General features: G+C 38.8%; 1 protein-coding gene across 4 annotated transcripts in view; it reads left to right on the forward strand.

Annotated features, from left to right (window-relative positions):
* The window catches only part of TPK1 (thiamin pyrophosphokinase 1), a 334974-nt gene that overhangs the window by 113 nt on the left and 316087 nt on the right, over positions 1-18774 (forward strand). For 3 of the 4 annotated variants that reach the window (XM_060156462.1, XM_060156463.1, XM_060156460.1), the window contains exon 2: positions 379-437. In XM_060156462.1, the coding sequence (XP_060012445.1) occupies positions 395-437 (43 nt within the window). In that variant the 5' untranslated portion in view covers positions 379-394. Of the gene's footprint in view, positions 1-2; positions 438-18774 lie in introns of those variants that run through there. The other variant, XM_060156461.1, reaches the window with a different exon arrangement.

Here is an 18774-nt window from a genome sequence, read left to right on the forward strand (position 1 = left end):
ACTCCAGCGCGTCGCCTTCGTTCCCGGCGTGCGGACTACAGGCCGGGGCGGGGAGGAGGTGGCCGCCCCTCGCCGCTCTGGCTTTCTTGGCTCCCCCGGTCCCGGATGGTGACGGCGGCGCGGGGAGACGCTGGACGGGGCGGCCTTGTCGAGGCACGCGTGGCGCCCGCATGCTTTGCCCTGCGCGCCCTGGAACCCTTTGGGGCTCGAGTCTCCCGCGTCCCCGCCGCCGCGCGCCCTGCCTGCCGTGCCCGGGCCCGCACGCCAGGAGCGCGGCTCGGTCCGTGCTCCGCCCCGGAGACCAAATGTACTGACGATTTCGCGCGCTGTTTAATTAGCTAGAAGTTCTAATGTGGCGTTTTTATGTTTTTAATGCAGAGACCAGTAATTCGTTATGGAGCATGCTATTACCCCGTTGGAACCCCTGCTTCCCACTGGTACTGTATTTCTTAACACGTTTTACACTGACATTGATGTGCGCACCCCCAGATCCCTGATGAGGTTAAGAGGGCTGGACTCCAGACCCAGAATGGTTTCCAATCTGCCTCAGATGTCCTCCATTTAGGCATATTACTCAACCTCTCTTGTGCCTCAGTTTCCTTATTTGAAAAAAACGAGGATAGTTTTTAGTCCTTGCGGTGTAGAGTTGTTGTGAGGGCTAAAAGATGATGTATTTTATGCCCTTCACCTGGAGAAGACGACGCCCTACTTGTAATGTGAGCTCTTAGGCTCTTAACAGTCTGAACTTACCTCTAACAGTAGAACATTAGACGCCAAAGGGGTAAAGGTCAGTCTTTATTGCCTTTATTATTGCCTGCCCGTTTGTAATCCGTGGAAAATGCCAGAGGTTACCCAATAAAAAATGCTTTAAAGATATAATACTCAAGAATTTTTATTATTTCTAAGTGTAAAGGCATTGTAATTCACCTGGAAATAGATGGAAGAATGAGTTCTTTGAAGCTAATTGTCGCATTCATTATCGAGTGTAGTAACTGACTTGTGTGCTAATTGTGTGCTAAACATTTTTTATTTACCAGTTTTTATTGTGTTTCTGTTGTGTAGAACTTCTAGTTTATCAGTTCATCAATTTAAATAGAATGCATAGCTTTTTCATGTTTAAAGTTTTCTCTAAACCCATGAATTCACGAGTATTTTTGGGAGGGGGCGGGATATTGAATTTGATCTGAACTTGTCAGCTTTCCCACATCCTGGGAGTATTTATGGTAAAACAATCAAAGGATAATAACAGTAGGGAACACTGACTCCTTCCTCTCATTTGCTGTGCTAAGTTGTTTATATATACTTCATATCTTATTTTACAGGTAAAGGAAACAGGTAGTAATGGAGCTAGAATCTGAACCCAGATATGTTTACATTGACTTGGTTAAGAGGTTGGGTGTTTAATCATAACTAAACGGCTTCTCCTAAGTTAAGAAAAGCACTGGCAAACATAAATGTTTTGCAAATGAAATTTCATAGTTCTGTTATCCAACAGTAGCGGCACTAATAGCATTTCCAAGAGAGAACATTGGATTCAGGTGGCCTGTTGACGTTAAGATTTGTTACTAAATCTAAGTGCTTTAGGTTTAGTTAGAAAGGAGGATTTCTAGTGTTTTCTAGGTTTAATGAGATATGTCATATAGATAGTGCTGCATAGTAAAGGTTGGAGTGAGGCAACAGGGTCTCTGGGTTTAAATCTTAGCTTTGCTGGTTGTATTTCAGTTTCTTCATCTATAAAATAGGAATCTTTCGCAGCGTTACTGTGAGTATAAATGAGTTGTAAAACATGTAAAGCGCTTGGCTTCAAGATATTAGATTCAGCAGTAAGGCTAACATGGTTGGATCTCTGGGTCAGTGCTGAGATAGAGAAGGTCTGGAGCAATAGAAAAGTAGGAAATAGTAGGAAACACAGGCAGTTCTGCTCCCTCTGTGTTTTATCAAAGGCTTAGGAAGGAGGCCTAGACTCGTCAAGTTAGACATGTGTAAGCTCCTCACTGGGACAGGGCATGTAGGGGAACTGTCAAGAACCGTGATACCCTCTATGAAGCACAGATGTACCAGGCAGAATCCCGAGCTCCTTTGAGGAGATCTTTGGGATTTAGTGGTTCTCCTAGTTTCCTCCTGTTCCTAAGGGTAAAAGTTTATACAGATTCCTATCTCTTCTCAAACACTGGACTAGAAGCACGGGCTCCCTAGAAGTTTACTTCGACTCTAGATAAATGAGAGATGTTTAAAAACAGAAGAGTGTATGATGAGGGGCCCTTGCAATGCCTGGCCTCTTACAGTAATTCGGTAAGTATTCGAGGTTAACTTTACATTTAGAGGGATTCCCTTCATCAAACAGACACTTAATACTTTATAGCAGAGAGGTAGTTTTTGTATTGATAACTTCTGTGGATTTAATTTTTACGCATGATGTACCTGTGATGTGTACCCAGGTTTAGTATAGCAGGCATCCTGACAAACTGATTCTCTTCAGATGAACTAATTGCTAGGTGGGCCAAAATGCACATCTCTGGAATGATCATTAGCTCAGGGAAATATATATTTTTAATCTTTGTTTTTTGTAACTAGAGTAAATGGTTATTATTTAAAGAAAAACGACTAACCTAGAATGTGAAAGTTTCCTGTAATCCCTCTTCTGGAAATAACCATTATTAAGGTGGCATTTTTTTAAAATATATTTTTAAAATTTATTTGGCTGCATCGGGTCTTTGTTGCGGCATGCGGGATCTTTCGTTGAGGCGTGGGGGGCTTCTCTCTAGTTGTGGCGGGCGGGCTGCAGAGCGCACGGGCTCAGTAGTTGTGGCACAGGGGCTGTAGAGCGTGTGGGCTTAGTTGCCCCGTGGCATGTAGGATGGATCCCAGTTCCCCCACCAGGGATCAGACCTGCGTCCCTTGCACTGGAAGGCAGGTTCTTAACGACTGAACCACCAGGGAAGTCCCAAGGTGGAATGTTATGAATATTTATTTTTGTACATATAACCCAGTATATTATTATTCTTGTTTTAAATAAAATGGATTTATATTATAAATCGTTTTGTAAATTACTCTTGGAGCAGTGGGTGAAAACATCAATATTCTTCTATTACAAAGATTATTATAGATTCTGTGTGCTCTTTGTTCATTTTTCAAAAATAGAAGTATTTCTATATGTTAAACAATGCAAGTGAGTAAATATTACAAATCTTATTCAATGATTATTTAACAATTCATGTATTGGGCAGTATCCAGTGTAGCAGACAGAAAGGAGCTTGGAGGAGCTGTACAAAATGAAAGACTTTATAGGCAGAAGGGGGCAGGAACAAGGAAGTTATACTAGCAAAAGGTAGATTGGTTCTAGCAAGGTCACTTTCCTTTAGGGGATGGTAAGGGTCTGTCAGGCAGATTACTTCACTAGTGCTGATAGGGTGATTCCTGACTGGCTGGTTTAAGATTCCATTTTGGGGAGAGCTGAAGCTGTACATAATTGGGTTAAGTATTAAGTCTGGGTTTGGGGATGTGGCATACATGACTCCATTTTGGGCCCGTTGTCTTGTTTTTAGCACTGCAGGGAAAAATCTCCATAGCAGAGATTGTCATTTTAAATCTCTAAATTGTGTTTTTCTAAATTTGTGTGTGTGTGTGTGTGACCTGTTTTATGCCCTTTCCTGCAGCTTTTTTCACTTACTACTTTATGATGGTCCATACGTGTAGATATCCCAACTTTTTTTTTTAATGGGCAGTATAGACACAAAGGAACTAGGCTTTCTTAATAGACATTTAGGTTATTTCTAGTTTTTCTTATAATCTATAATGCATATCTTTGATTATATTATTTTTGCATATTTATGTGAGTTTATCAGTAGGATAAATTTCCAGAAATGGAATTACTGGATCTAAGGATATGTTTGCATTTCTGTTGTCTAGAGGAACTGACAAGTAGCTAGTGTATGTCCTTTGATACTAGGTGCTGTGGAGGATACAAAAGTGATCCCTTCTATCCAGGAGCTTATGGTCTTGTTGGAATCAAGAACAAAACAAGACAGATTCTAGTTAGATGTTAAATTATGTCTGATAGGACCCACATAGGAACTGTGGGGACTGGGGAGAAGATGAGGGGAGGCTGGAGTAGGCAGAGAAATGATGGGATGGACAGGTGTCAAGTGGACATCCGGAAAAGCACTGGATTTAAATTGTGAGAGGCCTGGGGGGAAGCACAGAGCACTGCAGGCACTAGGCCTTCCTTGAGTGAGAGCTCAGTGCTGCATCTGTGGCCATGAACTAATTCAGTTCATCTGGTGGCGAGTGAGGAGGAAATAAGGTTGGAGAGAACAGGTGGAGGTTTTGGAAGAATGGTTGAGCAGTGAGGGTATAACCACAGTGTGGAGGATAGAGAGATTTATTGCAAGGTAGGAGATAGAAAACTTTGGAAAGTTTGTGTCCTTCTGCCTTTGGAACATTTTATACAAAGCAGCCTTTTGTATACCTTAAAACTCAATTAAATTGTGTCATCCATGTCATGGTTCAGCATTGCTAATCATATACAGGTTAAAGTCCTTATCCTGACCTTAAAGGCCCTTCGTGATCAGACTCTTTTTTTTTTTTTTTTTTTTTTTTTTTGCGGTACACGGGCCTCTCACCATTGTGGCCTCTCCCCTTGCGGAGCACAAGCTCCGGAAGCGCAGGCTCAGCGGCCATGGCTCACGGGCCCGGCCGCTCCACGGCATGTGGGATCTTCCCGGACCGGGGCACAAACGCGTGTCCCCTGCATCGGCAGGCGGACTCTCAATCACTGCGCCACCAGGGAAGCCCGTGATCTGACTCTTAACCACTATTCCAGAATACTTTTTTTATCACCTCTCTGTGTCCAAGCCAAGCTGAACTCCCCACTGTTTACTTATGTGAACATTTATTGGCGCTTCAATACTTTCGCCTTAGCTCATGCTACGTTTATCACCTCGAATGTTCATTTTCAATCCTTAGAATTGTTATTCTAAAATTTTAGCCATTCCGGTGAGTGTGTAGAGGAATCTGTGGTTTTAATTTGCATTTCCCTTATGGCAGAATGCTGACCTTGTCACTTGTTTATTGGTTGTTTGTACATCTTTGGGAAATGTTTGTCTCTTGCCATTTTTCTTTTCTTTTTCTTTTTTTTAAGTATAGTTGATTTTTAATGTTTCAGGCATACAGAGTGATTCAGTTATACATATATCTGTAGCTATATCTATATATCTATTCTTTTTCAGATTCTTTTCCAGTATAGGTTATTACAAGGTATTGAATATAGTTCGCTGTGCTATACAATAGGTCCTTGGTGTTTATCTGTTTTATGTATAGTAGTGTGTATCTATTAATCCCAAATCCCTAATTTATCCCTTCCCTCTGTTTCCCCTTTGGGAACCATAAATTTGTTTTCTGTGTCTGTGGGTCTGTTTCTGTTTCGTAAATAAGTTCCTTTGTATCATTTTTTTAGATTCTGCATAAGTGATACCATATGATATTTGCCTTTGTCTGACTGCACTTAGTATGATAATCTCTAGGTCCATCCATGTCGTTGCAAATGGCATTATTCCATTTTTTTTATGGCTGAGTAATATTCCGTTGTTTATATATGCCCCGTCTTTTTTATCCATTCATCTATCAGTGGACATTAGGTTTCTAACGTGTCTTGGCTGTTATAAATAGTGCTGGTGTGAACATTGGGGTGCACGTATCTTTTTGAATTAGAGTTTTCATCTTTTCCAGATGTGTGCCCAGGAGTGGGATTGCTGGATCATATGGTAGCTCTATTTTTAGTTTTTTAAGGAACCTCCATACTGTACTCCATTGTGGCTGCACCAGTGTACATTCTCATTAACAGTGTAGGAGGGTTCCCTTTTCTCTACACCCTCTCCAGCATTTATTATTTATAGACTTTTTGATGATGGTTATTCTTGACATTTTTCTATTGGCTTGTCTGTGATTTTTTTTAAAGAATTTAATTTGTAGGAGTTTCTTTTTCTTAATTGAGATATAATTGATATATAATGTTGTATTACTTTTGCCTTGATACACGTATATATTGCAAAATGATTACCAAGTAGGAGTTTCTTTATGTTTTCTGGATACATAGTTCTTTGTCTTGATTTTCTCATCAATAAAATAGAATGACACTTTCCAAGGAGAGTTATGAAGATTAAAGAGTATCTGTAAAGCATTTAACACTGGTACATAGTAAGAATGCAGACATTTTAGTTATTTTGCTCATTGACTTCTTAACGTTTTATCTAAAGGTTTTTTAAATTGGTGAAGAGTAATGTTTAACTGGTAAGCACATACTATTGTTATTTTAAACTCTGTAAGTATAGATGCATTTTCAAAATATTCTTAAAAATCTGGATTTTTTTTTTGCTTTAGTGTCTGTGATCATTTCAGTTTTTATCATCAAGCTTTATATTTAGAACTCCATATGTTTGAAAGTAAAGTATTTTAAATACTTCATAGTTAAATAAAAGTGAAGAGTAAAACCATCCTTAGAATCATTATTTTACATGTGCTTATTTCACAAACCTATGACATAGAGCAAATAATTACAGAGGTTTTAATTTCTGGCTTACTAAAAATACTGATATTTAAACATTTTTGTAAACTTTCACAACATAGTACATATGCATTATAAAAAGTTAGGAGATATGGACAAACAAAAATGAAATAAAAATGCTGTATTTCAGCCTCTCAGAGATTACCACTGTTATCTCCATGTTTGTGAACATTTAGTGTGTGTATATTCATATTTATATCCCTCCAGATACTTTCTGTGTATAAATATAGTTAGGTATTTTTAAAGCAAAATGAGAACATACTGTGAGTTGCTTTATTCTGTTCATAACTCTACTTTTCCATGTCAAATGTCAGTGTCTAATACCCAACCATATTTAAATTTTCTCATTTTCAAAACAACTTATCCAGGTGCTTGTTCCAAACTAGGACTACCTGTGCATTTGGTTCAGTCTTTTTAAATCCAGCACAGTTGTCCCTCACATTTTTAAATCCCCCTTAACATTGAGTATTGATATCTATTTATTTTTATTTTTGGCTGCGTTGGGTCTTCGTTGCTGCGCACGGGGGTTACTCTTCGTTACAGTTTGCAGGCTTCTCATTGTGGTGGCTCTTCTTGTTGTGGAGCACGGGCTCTAGGTGCGTGGGCTTCAGTAGTTGTGGCTCGTGGGCTCTGGAGCGCAGGCTCAGTAGCTGTGGCCCACAGGCTTAGTTGCTCCACGGCATGTGGAATCTTCCCAGACCAGGGCTCGAACCCGTGTCGCCTGCATTGGCAGGCGGATTCTTAACCACTGCACCACCAGGGAAGTCCCAAGTATTGGCATCTTAAATAAAGTGTTTATATCCCTCTTAAGCTGATATGATGGAATAAAAAAATACAGCAGTTTGGTATGAATCATCATTCACTTAGAAGTATATATAATAAACTGTAACTGAAAAGTTCCATTTTATTTTCCCCACGTAATTTCATCATAAATTTGTGCTAGAAAGCCTTTTATCTATCACTCTCTATTTCTTTGCAAAAAGATTATATACATTTAAATTTTGAAAGGATTCCTGTGACCATAATGCTCTTGGGAGTTATTTCTTCCAAACTGAATTACCATTGTTGAGGTTTATTATGAATCAAATTACCATTTTAAGTATTATGAGCACACACTTGATCAAGTCAGCATAATTATATTACACATTTTTGTAACAACTAACATTTACATGACACTGTGTGCTGGGCATAGTTTTAATGCTTCAACAGGGTAAAACCTATAGAAAAGTTCTGGACCTAGAAGTCCGGGTTTGAGTTTTAGGCATCCTCTTCGCTAGTTATGTGGCCTTGGGCATGACACTCAATTTCTTAGAGCCTTAGTTTCTTTATGGAAAGTAGGAATATATACAAACGTGAACTCCTTGGTCAAATTTAAGCTAGTATAAAAAGCAAGTTTAAGTAGAGTCTATGCATATGTAAAATATTTTGTATTAGATCAACTTTATTATATTGATTATTACATTTTGAAATCCATTCATTTTTCTAATTCTCAAAGGAGATAGCTATTTATTTAGTAATGTGTTCGCTTAGGGCTACCAAAACTATTTTTTCCTGGATTCTGTATTTTTCTTCCACGCTTGTTGAATTTATTATTTCTAGATGCACGAAATTATTTATAGTGGTCATAGTTTTTTGATGCCTCATGGTTAAGTGGAACTGAATCTGGGAATATCTCAGATTCATTCATATACTAGTATTCATATACTAGTATAGTATTCCTGCCATCTCTTGTATTTCTGGAACTTAATTTCCATGGAAAATGCCTAAGTTTGTAAAAGGAGTATAAAACCTGAAGTTGGATATTAGCGTTCCCCACTTTACTAGAAGCTAATTTGGGAATCCCTGGGTAACCTGTATCTAGAGTTTTGGCTCCTTTGTGATATAAATGTGTACTGGCCATCTGCATCAGTAGTTCTGTGCATTTTGCTGCAACAGATCTCTCAAGAGCCCTTGGTGACGACATTCATTGGTACCAAACATAGTCCTAAACTGTTAACTCCCTTCTGTAATCTCTATTTAGCAAATCCTTATAAGAATGACATAAGGGTAGATCTGAGTTATTTGCATTTGCCTTTATTTTTAAATTACAGGTGAAAAATTCTTCAATATATAGTAGCAAGATGCCTCTTAGTCACATATCCCAACTAGTTAAGCGTTCTTGTTAGACATTCTGGTTTGTTCTCTTCTTTAGATCTGGGCTATCTAATATCTGTGGCTGTTGAGCATTTGAAGTATGGCTAGTGTGACTGAAGCACTGAGTTTGTAATTTAAGTGTGAAAAGCAAAACCGCATCAGTTATTAGAAAAATTTTAACTGTTTGGAACAGTGTATTAGTTTACTGGGGCTGCCGTAACAAAGTGCCATTGATTGGCTGGATTAAACAAGTTTATCTTCTCGCAGTTCTCGGGCTGGAAGTCCAAGACTAAGGTGTTGGCAGTGTTGGTTTCTCCTGAGGCCTCTCCTTGGATTGCAGATGGCTGCCTTCTCTCTGTGTCCTCACATGTTGCCCCTTGGTCTGTGGGTCATCTGTGTTCTAATCTATTTTTATAAGGGTACCAGTTCTATTGGATTAGTCCCACTCATAGGACTTCATTTTACCTTAATTACCCCTTTAAAGGCCCTATCTCCAAATACAGTCACTTTCTGAGGTGCAGGAGGTTAGGACTTCAGCACAGGAATTTATGCGGGACACAATTCAGCCCAAAAGAAATAGTGTACGTCAGTTTACTTTTTCAGCTGTAAACTTTTCAACTTTAAAAAAGATTGACTCGGTCCACATTTCAGAATTCTCATGATTACCAAGTAAAGGGAGGTTTTAATATCACTCCATTGAATATAGCTGGTGGATGAATTAAAAAGTCAATGTCAGGCTCTTACTTAGTTGCTGTTTTGTACTTCTATACAAAATTTTCTCTATTCATTCAACACTTCCTGAGTATCTAAATTTCATATGTACTTTAAAATTTTCTAGTGGCCTCTTTAAAAAGGTAAAACAGGTGAACTTTATCTTTAATGTCTAAAATGATATAATTTCAACATGTAATGAGAAATAAACGATTGTTAATGCCGTAGTTGACTTTTTTTGCACTAAATCTTCAAACTCCATGTTTAGTTTACACTTCTAGCACGTCTCAAATCAGATGCTAAATTTTCATTAGAGATACTTTAGTTTGATAATTTGTCAAATACTTTGTTTTTATTCTATCAGCAAGGGTGAGCTCACAGACTCATACTTTTGGGATAAACTTGATACACAGGGAATAAAATGTTTCTTTTCCACAGAAAGCCTTTGGAGACAGGTGTTGGAGCTAGGAGTACAACCTGGGTTTTCTGACTGTTTTTCCTAGTATCAACATGGCTTTTTTGTTGTTTAAATTAAAGTGCTGTGCCTGCTTTGAAACTTGGAAAACTGGAAGGTGTTTTTGTTTGTTTGTTTTTAAAGAAATTTTCATCCCTTTGTGGATGGCACATAGCCCTCAGGCTAAAGCTTCTGCTTAAGGGTTGTGATGTCTTTGCTCTCCAGGGATAGCTAAGAAATCGAAGAGGCAAACTAGTGGATTTTCCAGTTTCAAGGGTTAATCCTCTTTACTCATCTGCCCAATTAGAAATCTAGCCCAGGTAGTCTTCAAGCCTCTTGCGTGTTAAGGGGAAATTGGCTGCTTTGACTCTTAATGCTTTTCCTTGTGTATAACTCATAATTGTTGGACTCCTTTCTTTTTATTCTCTTCAATTTATTTCTCACTTACTAAGACTTTGCTGTCATAACTACACTTTGTGTGTTTGTAGTTTAACTTTTCCATGTATTTTACTTGATTTTCATACTTGCCTTAATTTTTGTTGTTCTTTTAATTTGTTTCATTATATTTGATGACAAAAATGTTTGGTTCATCCTCATTCGTAATGGCCAAATTGTTTCTTTTGCCGTAAGTACTATCTCATTAACTTTATAAGCCATCTTTTCCACGTGATCTAGAGAATCAGTTTCCTTTGTTTTGGTGGTATTAAGTCTCTGCAGCATCCTCCGAGCACACCTTTTCCATATTAGCGTTGTAATAGCTACATGCTTTCCGAAACAAAAACTTCTAAAGTGAGTTTAAAAATAATCTTAATTTAAAAAAAAAGTCTTGTAAATTGGTCCTTTGTAGCATTATCAGAAATAATACTGTTCTTTTAGACAAAACAATTGAAAATATCAAGTGAGGAGCTGTGGAGGCAGCTGTAATATTCGCAGTGCTAGAATGTCATGGCTTGGTCACACCAAAAAGGAAAAAAGTCTTCTGTGGTTTTTGATACATTAACACCAGATGTCTTTGGAGGTTCTCTAGGAAAATGAGGTGTGTTTGTGCATTAACTTCTCATTCAAATGAATTGTATTCTCTTTTTTTCTTGGTTAAATCCATCAGAAAGAGTTATTCTTTGTAGGTGGAAAACAGATGCTCAAACAAATGGATTTCATTCTGAGGGTATTTCTGTATCTTTATCACACCATTGTCTTTGAAGGTGTTCATTTATCACTGTGGAATAGTTTCTTTTGTTTTTATGACTTTACAGAATTTAAGCTTTTGATTTACTCTTAGGCCATGTGTAAATTGTATAAATTGGGCTTCTGGCCGAGTTGCCGCTGTTTACGTTGAGGCAACTTTATTTTTCTGTTTCAAAGGAGGAAAACTACTGTTGCAGTTTATTCTTAATGTGAGTAAAAGTGCTGTGAGTACTGAATCCTGTGTGGAGAGAAGACTTTAGAAATCCTTAGTGTTCTGGGGCAAGTGGGTCCTTGGTAGCGCCCCTCTGAGTTGGCTCTCTGACTTTTTTGCTTGAACATGTTTGGGTAGTGCTGACTTTTTGAGAAATTACATACTGTTGTTGGTCAACTGATTGTTTAAAATGTGTACTTAAGCTGAAATTGACCTTTTGTTCTTTTATTTTTCAACTGAAATCATACAGAAGACTTTGACTTACTTTCTACTTAATTGCCTTCAAATACTGACAGACCTTAACCAGATTTTTCTTCCTTTTTTCTCTTTTTCCAGGCTAAATATTGTAGTCATGTATTCAATAGTTATTGGAGTGATTGCCGTGTACCAGGAACCATTCTAGGCAGTGGAAGAGATAGCAATTTTCCTTACATTTCTTATTTCTCAGTTCCACTATCCCAGTATAGGCATCAGTAATCTACTCCTGAAAAATGAGATGTTCTTCTCAAGAACACTTACTGAGAGCCTGTTTTCCATTTTTTTTTAAAAAAAAGACTTTATTTTTTTAGGGTAGTTTCAGGTTTACAACAAAATTGAGAGGAAGGTGTATAGAGTTCTCATAGACCCCCTACACATGCATAGATAGCCTCCTCCATTGTCAACATCCTCCACCAGAGTGGTACATTTATTACAGATGATGAACCGACAGTGATAGATCAAAATCACCAAAGTCCATAGTTTACTGTAGGGTTCACTCTTGGTGTTGTACATTCGATGGGTTTGGACAAATGTATAATGAAATATATCTATCCTTATAGAATCATAACAGAGCATTTTCACTGCCCTAAAATCCTTTGTGCTCTGCATATTTATTCCCCCCCCCACGTTGATTTTTAAAATTTTTTTCCATAATTTTGCCTTTTCCAGAATGTCGTGTAGTTAGAATCGTACAGTATGTAGTTTTTTCATGTTGGCTTCTTTTACCTATTAATATGCATTTAAGGTTCCTCCATGTCTTCTCATGGCTTGACAGCTCATTTCTCCTTAGCACTGAATAATATTCCATGATCTGGATGTACCACAGTTTACCCATTCACCTACTGAAAGACTTCTTGGTTGCTTCTGAGTTTTGACAGTTATGAATAAAGTTGTGATAAACATCCACGTGCAGTTTTTGTGAGGACATAAGTTTTCAACACCTTTGGGTAAAAACCGAGGAAGGTGATTGCTGAATCATAGGGTAAGATAAAGTTTAGTTTTGTAAGAAACCACCCAGCTATCTTCCAAAGGGGCTGTACGTTTTACTGTCCCACCAGCAATGAATGAGAGTTCCTGTTGCTCTACTTCCTCACCAGCATTTGGTGTTGTCAGTGTTTTAGGTTTTGGCCATTCTCATAGGTGTGTAGTTGTGTCTGTGATATTGTTTTAACATGTGTTTCCCTGATGACGATCGATGTGGAGCTTGTTTTCACGTGCTTATTTGGCACATGTATAACTTGTTTTGGTGAGGCCTTTGTTAAGGTCTTTGGCTCATTTTTTAATTGAGTTGTTTTCTTATTGTTGAGTTTTAAATGTTTCTTTGTATATTTTGAAGAAAAGTCCTTTATCAGATCTATCTTTTGAAAATATTTACTACCAGGCTGTGGCTTGTCTTCTCATTCTCGACATTGTCCTTTGCAGAGCAGAAGTTTTTCTTTTTTCTTTTTTTTTTTTTTTGCGGTACGCGGGCCTCTCACTGTTGTGGCCTCTCCCGTTGCGGGGCACAGGCTCCGGACGCGCAGGCTCGGTGGCCATGGCTCACGGGCCCAGCCGCTCCGCGGCATGTGGGATCTTCCTGGACTGGGGCACAAACCCGTGTACCCTGCATGGGCAGGCGGACTCTCAACCACTGCGCCACCAGGGAAGCCCAAGAGTAGAAGTTTTTAATGTTAAGGAAGACCAGTGTATTAATTTTTTCTTTCATGGATTGTGCTTTTAGTTGTTGTACCTAAGAAGGCATCACCATATGCATAGTTATCTAGGTTTACTTCTTATGTCTTAGTAATTTTGAAGTTTTGTATTTTACATTTGGGTCTTTGATCCATTTTCATTTGATTTCTGTGAAGGTTGTAAGGTCTGTGTCTACATTCATATTTTTGCATGTGTATGTCCAGTTGTTCCAGAACCATTTGTTGAAGAGACTGTCTTTGCTCCATTGTATTGCCTTTATTCCTTTGATAAAGATCAGTTGTATTTATGAGGGTCTATTTCTGGGCTCTTTATTATTTTCCTTTGATATATTTGTCTGTTATTTCTGATACCACACTGGGAAAGCTTTGAGTTTCTCACCATTAAGTGTGATGTTTGCTGTAGGTCTTTTGGAGATAGTCTTTCTTAAGTTGGGAACATTCCCCTCTATCCCTAGTTTACTGAGAGGTTTTATCATGAATGGGCGTTGGATTTTCCAAATGTTTTTTCTGTATGTAGTGAAATGATCATGTTATTTTTCATTTTTAGTCTGCTGATGTGATGGATTACATTAATTGATTTTTGAATCAGTCTTGCATACCTGAAATAAATCCCACTTGGTTGTGGTGTATAATTCTCTCCATACATTTTTTGGATTCAATTTGCTAATATATTCTTGAGGATTTTTGTGTGTATGATCACGAGAGATCTGTAGTTTTATTGTAATATCTTTGTCTGGTTTTAGCATTAGGGTAATGGGGGCCTCATAGAATGAGTTAGGAAGTATTCCTTCTGCTTCTATCCTATGAAAGAGATTGTATAGAATTTGTATGATTTTCTCCTTAAATATTTCGTAGAATTCACCAGTGAACCCATCTGGGTCTCATGTTTTCTGTTTTGCAAGGTTATTATTGATTCAATTTCTTTAATAGATGTAGACCTCTTCAGATCATTTATTTCTTCTTGTGTGAGTGTTGGCAGACTTTCAAGGAATACGTCCATTTCATCTAGATTATCAAAAATTTGTGGGCATAGAGTTGTTCATTTTATTCTTTTAATATCTTTTTAATTTCCCTGGGATCTGGAGGGATGACCTCTCTTCCATTTCTGCGTTTTCCATTATTTTAAACTGTAGCATTTGCAGAATATTGAGAATCCTGATCAGAAAGGTTTTGATAAATCATCAGAGGAGAGAATAGTGCTTTAGGATTCCAAAAAAAACCCCAGGAGAATGGAGCTTTTCATACCCTTCTTTACATTTATGAATTTCCTTGTATGAGACCTTGCTACTTAGATTGAAGTCCCTATCCTAGCACTATTGGTATTACCTGGGACTTGTAAGAAATGCCAAATCGCAGGCCCCACTTTGGACTGACACAATAAGAATCTGCATTTTAACAAGACCCCTACATGAGTCTTATGCTCCTTAAAGTTTGAGAAGCACTGACCTGAGAAACATATCAGATTCCTTTTTAACATAATTAAAACAATCGCCGTCACATTTAAGGATAATATTTATCGTTATTCAAACTTGCTTTAAGTTAATAGCATACGGTGGTTTTCTTCAGCGCTTTATTGTTGTCTGTGGAAATACCTCGTGTGATCATGCATTCAGGACATATACACAGTGGCAGAGACTGGCTCCCCTTGGTGTGACGCTGCGATCTCTTTCTCTGCGTCAGCAGTAACTGTGGTGCATGTCCCCTCTGTTGGCAGTTTGTGCTTTTCAAAATATATGCAAATGATTCTGATGGTCTGTCAATGTAGTTGGGATATAACTTGAGGCTTTTCTCTGACATAATTTTGTTTTGATGTTGCTAATACTTGGAATTATTTTTTCATCTCCACAGAGGAAACATATACGTATTTCAGGCTGTATAATAATTTCATTGAGCCAACCTTTTAGTGCCTACTATACATGTGGCATCATGCTAAATCCATGCAACTGAAATACATGATCCAGGCCTTTATGGAGATTATAGCCTAATAGGGCAAATAGATGAGAAAATCGGAAGTTAGAGTGCAGTGTGATAAGAGACATCATAGAGGAAATCCTGTGTGTTAAGTGGATTGCAAAGAAAGGATTTGAGACAGGGTTTCTGGAAAGAATATTTAAGCTGGGAAATCTACTTAAGTTATTCCACATGTTTTACTTTTGTAATTAATGCTGTGAGATAGATTATATCGTGGTCCACATTATATGTTGAAGGAAAATTTCTGAGAGTGGAATTACGGAATCAAAGATCTGAGTCCCTACAGTTTCTAGTACATGTTACCAAATGGCTTTCCAGAAAGGTTGTACCATTATGTGTCCAATAGCCACATAACAGACTGTCCCGTGTAGTACATCCTTGCTGGCAATGCATACTCTGCAATTCTTGATGAAAATACTCCTGGATTGTAGCTGCCCTTGCTCCCCTCTCATCTCCTATGATTTTTGCTTTACTTCTGTTACTACCTTCTGTAATCTGAGTTGGGAAAACTTGTTCAAGACTTGAAAAAGAGCAAAAGAGATTACCTGGTGTCTTTTCAGTGGAATACTGGGCTTGTCTTTGTGGACCCTCCAGTGACTATATTTGGGGTGTATCCTTTTTACTCATTTTCTTTTGTCTGAGCTGTTTGGCAACTCCGTCGGGGTAGAAGTTGTGACTGATAGTTGTGCGAATGATTCTTATCCATCATAATGCATAGTTTTTATCCAGTAGTTACAGTTGATTTAAACTCTGAAAAAGAGAGAGCCCCTGTTATTTTATTGCCCTGTAGCAGAGATTTCTAAATTTTCTTTCTGTTTATGGCACTCTTAAGGTATCAGTAATTTTTTCATGGTGCCACTAGGCCAAAGGAAATGACTAATGGGTTCCTTTTTGTTAAGCAGTTAAGTCCAAAGAACTAAGTAATGTTTGTTCATTGTTTCTGTTCACTGAGGCACCCTGAGTGCTTTGGTGCTTATTTCTCGAATCCTTCTTATAATGGAGTCACCATTTTTGCATCTATTAGCGAATTCATTTTAGTAATCTTGTGTCTATTCAAAATTGAACTGTTACCGTTGTTAATGAGTTGCATAATATCTTTGGCATTGTTCATTTTATATTTGCATGAAAGTCATTTTTTTTTTTTTTTTTTTTTTTTTTGGCGGTACACGGGCCTCTCACTGCTGTGGCCTCTCCCGTCTCAGAGCACAGGCTCCGGACGCGCAGGCTCAGGGGGCCGTGGCTCACGGGCTGAGCCGCTCCACGGCATGAGCCCGTGTCCCCCGCATCGGCAGGCGAACTCTCAACCACTGAGCCACCAGGGAAGCCCCGAAAGTCATATTTTTAAACTTTGGAAAATTACACTCTAGCACCAGTTATGTTCTTATCTCGTCATTAATTTAAAAGGTGAATAAGTAGATAATTTTAAATTTCTTTGAACTCAGTTTCCTGATGTGTAAATGATGTATCACAGGCTGTGAGCTTTAAAAGTAAAAATGCATCTGGAAAACAGCATAGAGCCTGGCAGGAAAAGGGACAAAGTGGGCGGGACACACATGCCCCAGACTACACAACGCACAGTGCAGTGTAGTGGTTTCCTAGTGTTTACTGGGGACAAATGTACAAGCAGAGAAATAGAGCACGTGTGATTCCCCAGGCTCCCGTCCTGCAGAGAGGTGCTTAGGCTGGCACCTCTGGCCTGGGACGTGTCTTGGAGGTCGCTCCAGGAGAGGAACTTCACCCCACAATGTCCCACATCTTTGCTGGAACCTCTAGGTGACTCTCTCACAGTAGGAACTTCTGGTTGGTGCACGTGGGCGCCTTGGCTCCTTGGCAGCTCAGCTGAGCCTGTTCTTTGATTACGTCTGACCTGCTGAGCTTGCTCTTTGAAAAGATCCAGAAATGGGGGAAGGGAGGGAGGCGAATGAACCTCCAGGGCCATCCAGATTTGTATTTGTATAAGATGAAATAGATATAATGGTCAAAAACTTTACATTTAGGCAACAATTAAATAATTTTATGCATTTTAATTTCTTTATGCTTGATCTCCATGCGCTAAATATTACCTTTTAACTATAGAAGTGACTTTTTTTCTGAAGCAGTGTTGCACTCAATTCTGAAAATGTTTTGCCCCCAAGTTCAAAATTTTTTAATTTATAAATTTTATAAAACTTAAATTTTAATTCTGAAATTTGCAAGTAGGATAGGATGCATTTGGGATTGATAAGGTATGCAAGGAATGGTGGGTAAAAGAAGCTGATATGTTTGTGATAGACTTGAAAGGCTAGGAACGTTGACACAGGAATATCAGGAATAGAGCAAGCCTGGGGAGAAATGAGATGATGATGGGAATTTATAGGCGTCTAGTGCCAATGGCTTTTATAGTTTTCAAAACCAGATAAGTTTTGAAGCCTGGTGGAAACTTTATACAGTTTTTGTTCAAAACTATACAATAGTTTACCTCTTTAATTTCTGCTGTCTCTTTCTTGATTCAAATTACTATTATCATAGGAACAGTTGGTTTTTCAAAGTTCTCTATTGCCTATTATCAACTCACCTACCTGAATTAGTGTTGCCTGTTTCAGTGGATATGTTGCCATGTGCCTGCAGTAATTCTTGTTAATTAAAAAAAAAAAAATCTTGGGACTTCTCTGGTGGCGCAGTGGTTAAGAATCCGCCTGCCAATGCAGGGGACATGGGTTCAAGCCCTGGTCTGGGAAGATCCCACATGCCGCGGAGCAACTAAGCCCGTGCACCACAACTACTGAGCCTGCGCTCTAGAGCCTGCGAGCCACAACTGCTGAGCCCACACGCTGCAACTACTGAAGCCGGTGCGCCTACAGCCCGTGCTCCACAACGAGAAGCCACTGCATTGAGAAGCCCGCGCACTGCAACGAAGAGTAGCACCTGCTCGCCGCAACTAGAGAAAGCCTGTGCGCAGCAGCAGAGACCCAATGCAGCCCCCCCCACCAAAAAGAAAAAGATCTAATGTTAAGGGACCCCTTCACATGTGCTACTTCATGCTAATGCCATTCATAGAAACTAATGGTTCAGCTGAAGTGTGAATTGGTCTGTGATATTAGAAAACTGAAAGGATTAAGCATACTGTAGTATGGTATACTTGAAATCCACCATAAATTCACCCTTTCTATGACTGTTAGGAGCCGAGTTATTGTTTCCACTTCCCAGGTAAGAACAATACTTGAGATAAAGTCTGACATTACACTTTTGCCCTTCAACTGTTTGAAGTGTAAATGGCTTATGTTTAGTCAGTCTTCTTGTTAAGAAATCTAATCATTTTTATGGGCTCTGATGAGAGCTGGAGTTGCTGATGGCAGCTATTGACAGACACAGAAGAACTACTCAGGTGAGACAAGGACACTTTAAGGATGGTTGAGTTCTGTGAGGAATTTTCTGCTCGCTTGTGCCACACCATTTGGGCCATGTGTGAGCTGCGTCAGCTATACTTACTCCTTTTTATCTCTGTGTCTGCATCAATCAGTCACTTAACCAAGCAGTCAGTCACTTAACCAAGTTCAGAGTCCAATATGTAAGGTCTTTTTTTTTTTAACATCTTTTTTGGAGTATAATTGCTTTACAG

This window comes from Lagenorhynchus albirostris, chromosome 8 (genome assembly GCF_949774975.1).
Source record: "Lagenorhynchus albirostris chromosome 8, mLagAlb1.1, whole genome shotgun sequence".
Lineage (NCBI taxonomy): Eukaryota > Metazoa > Chordata > Mammalia > Artiodactyla > Delphinidae > Lagenorhynchus > Lagenorhynchus albirostris.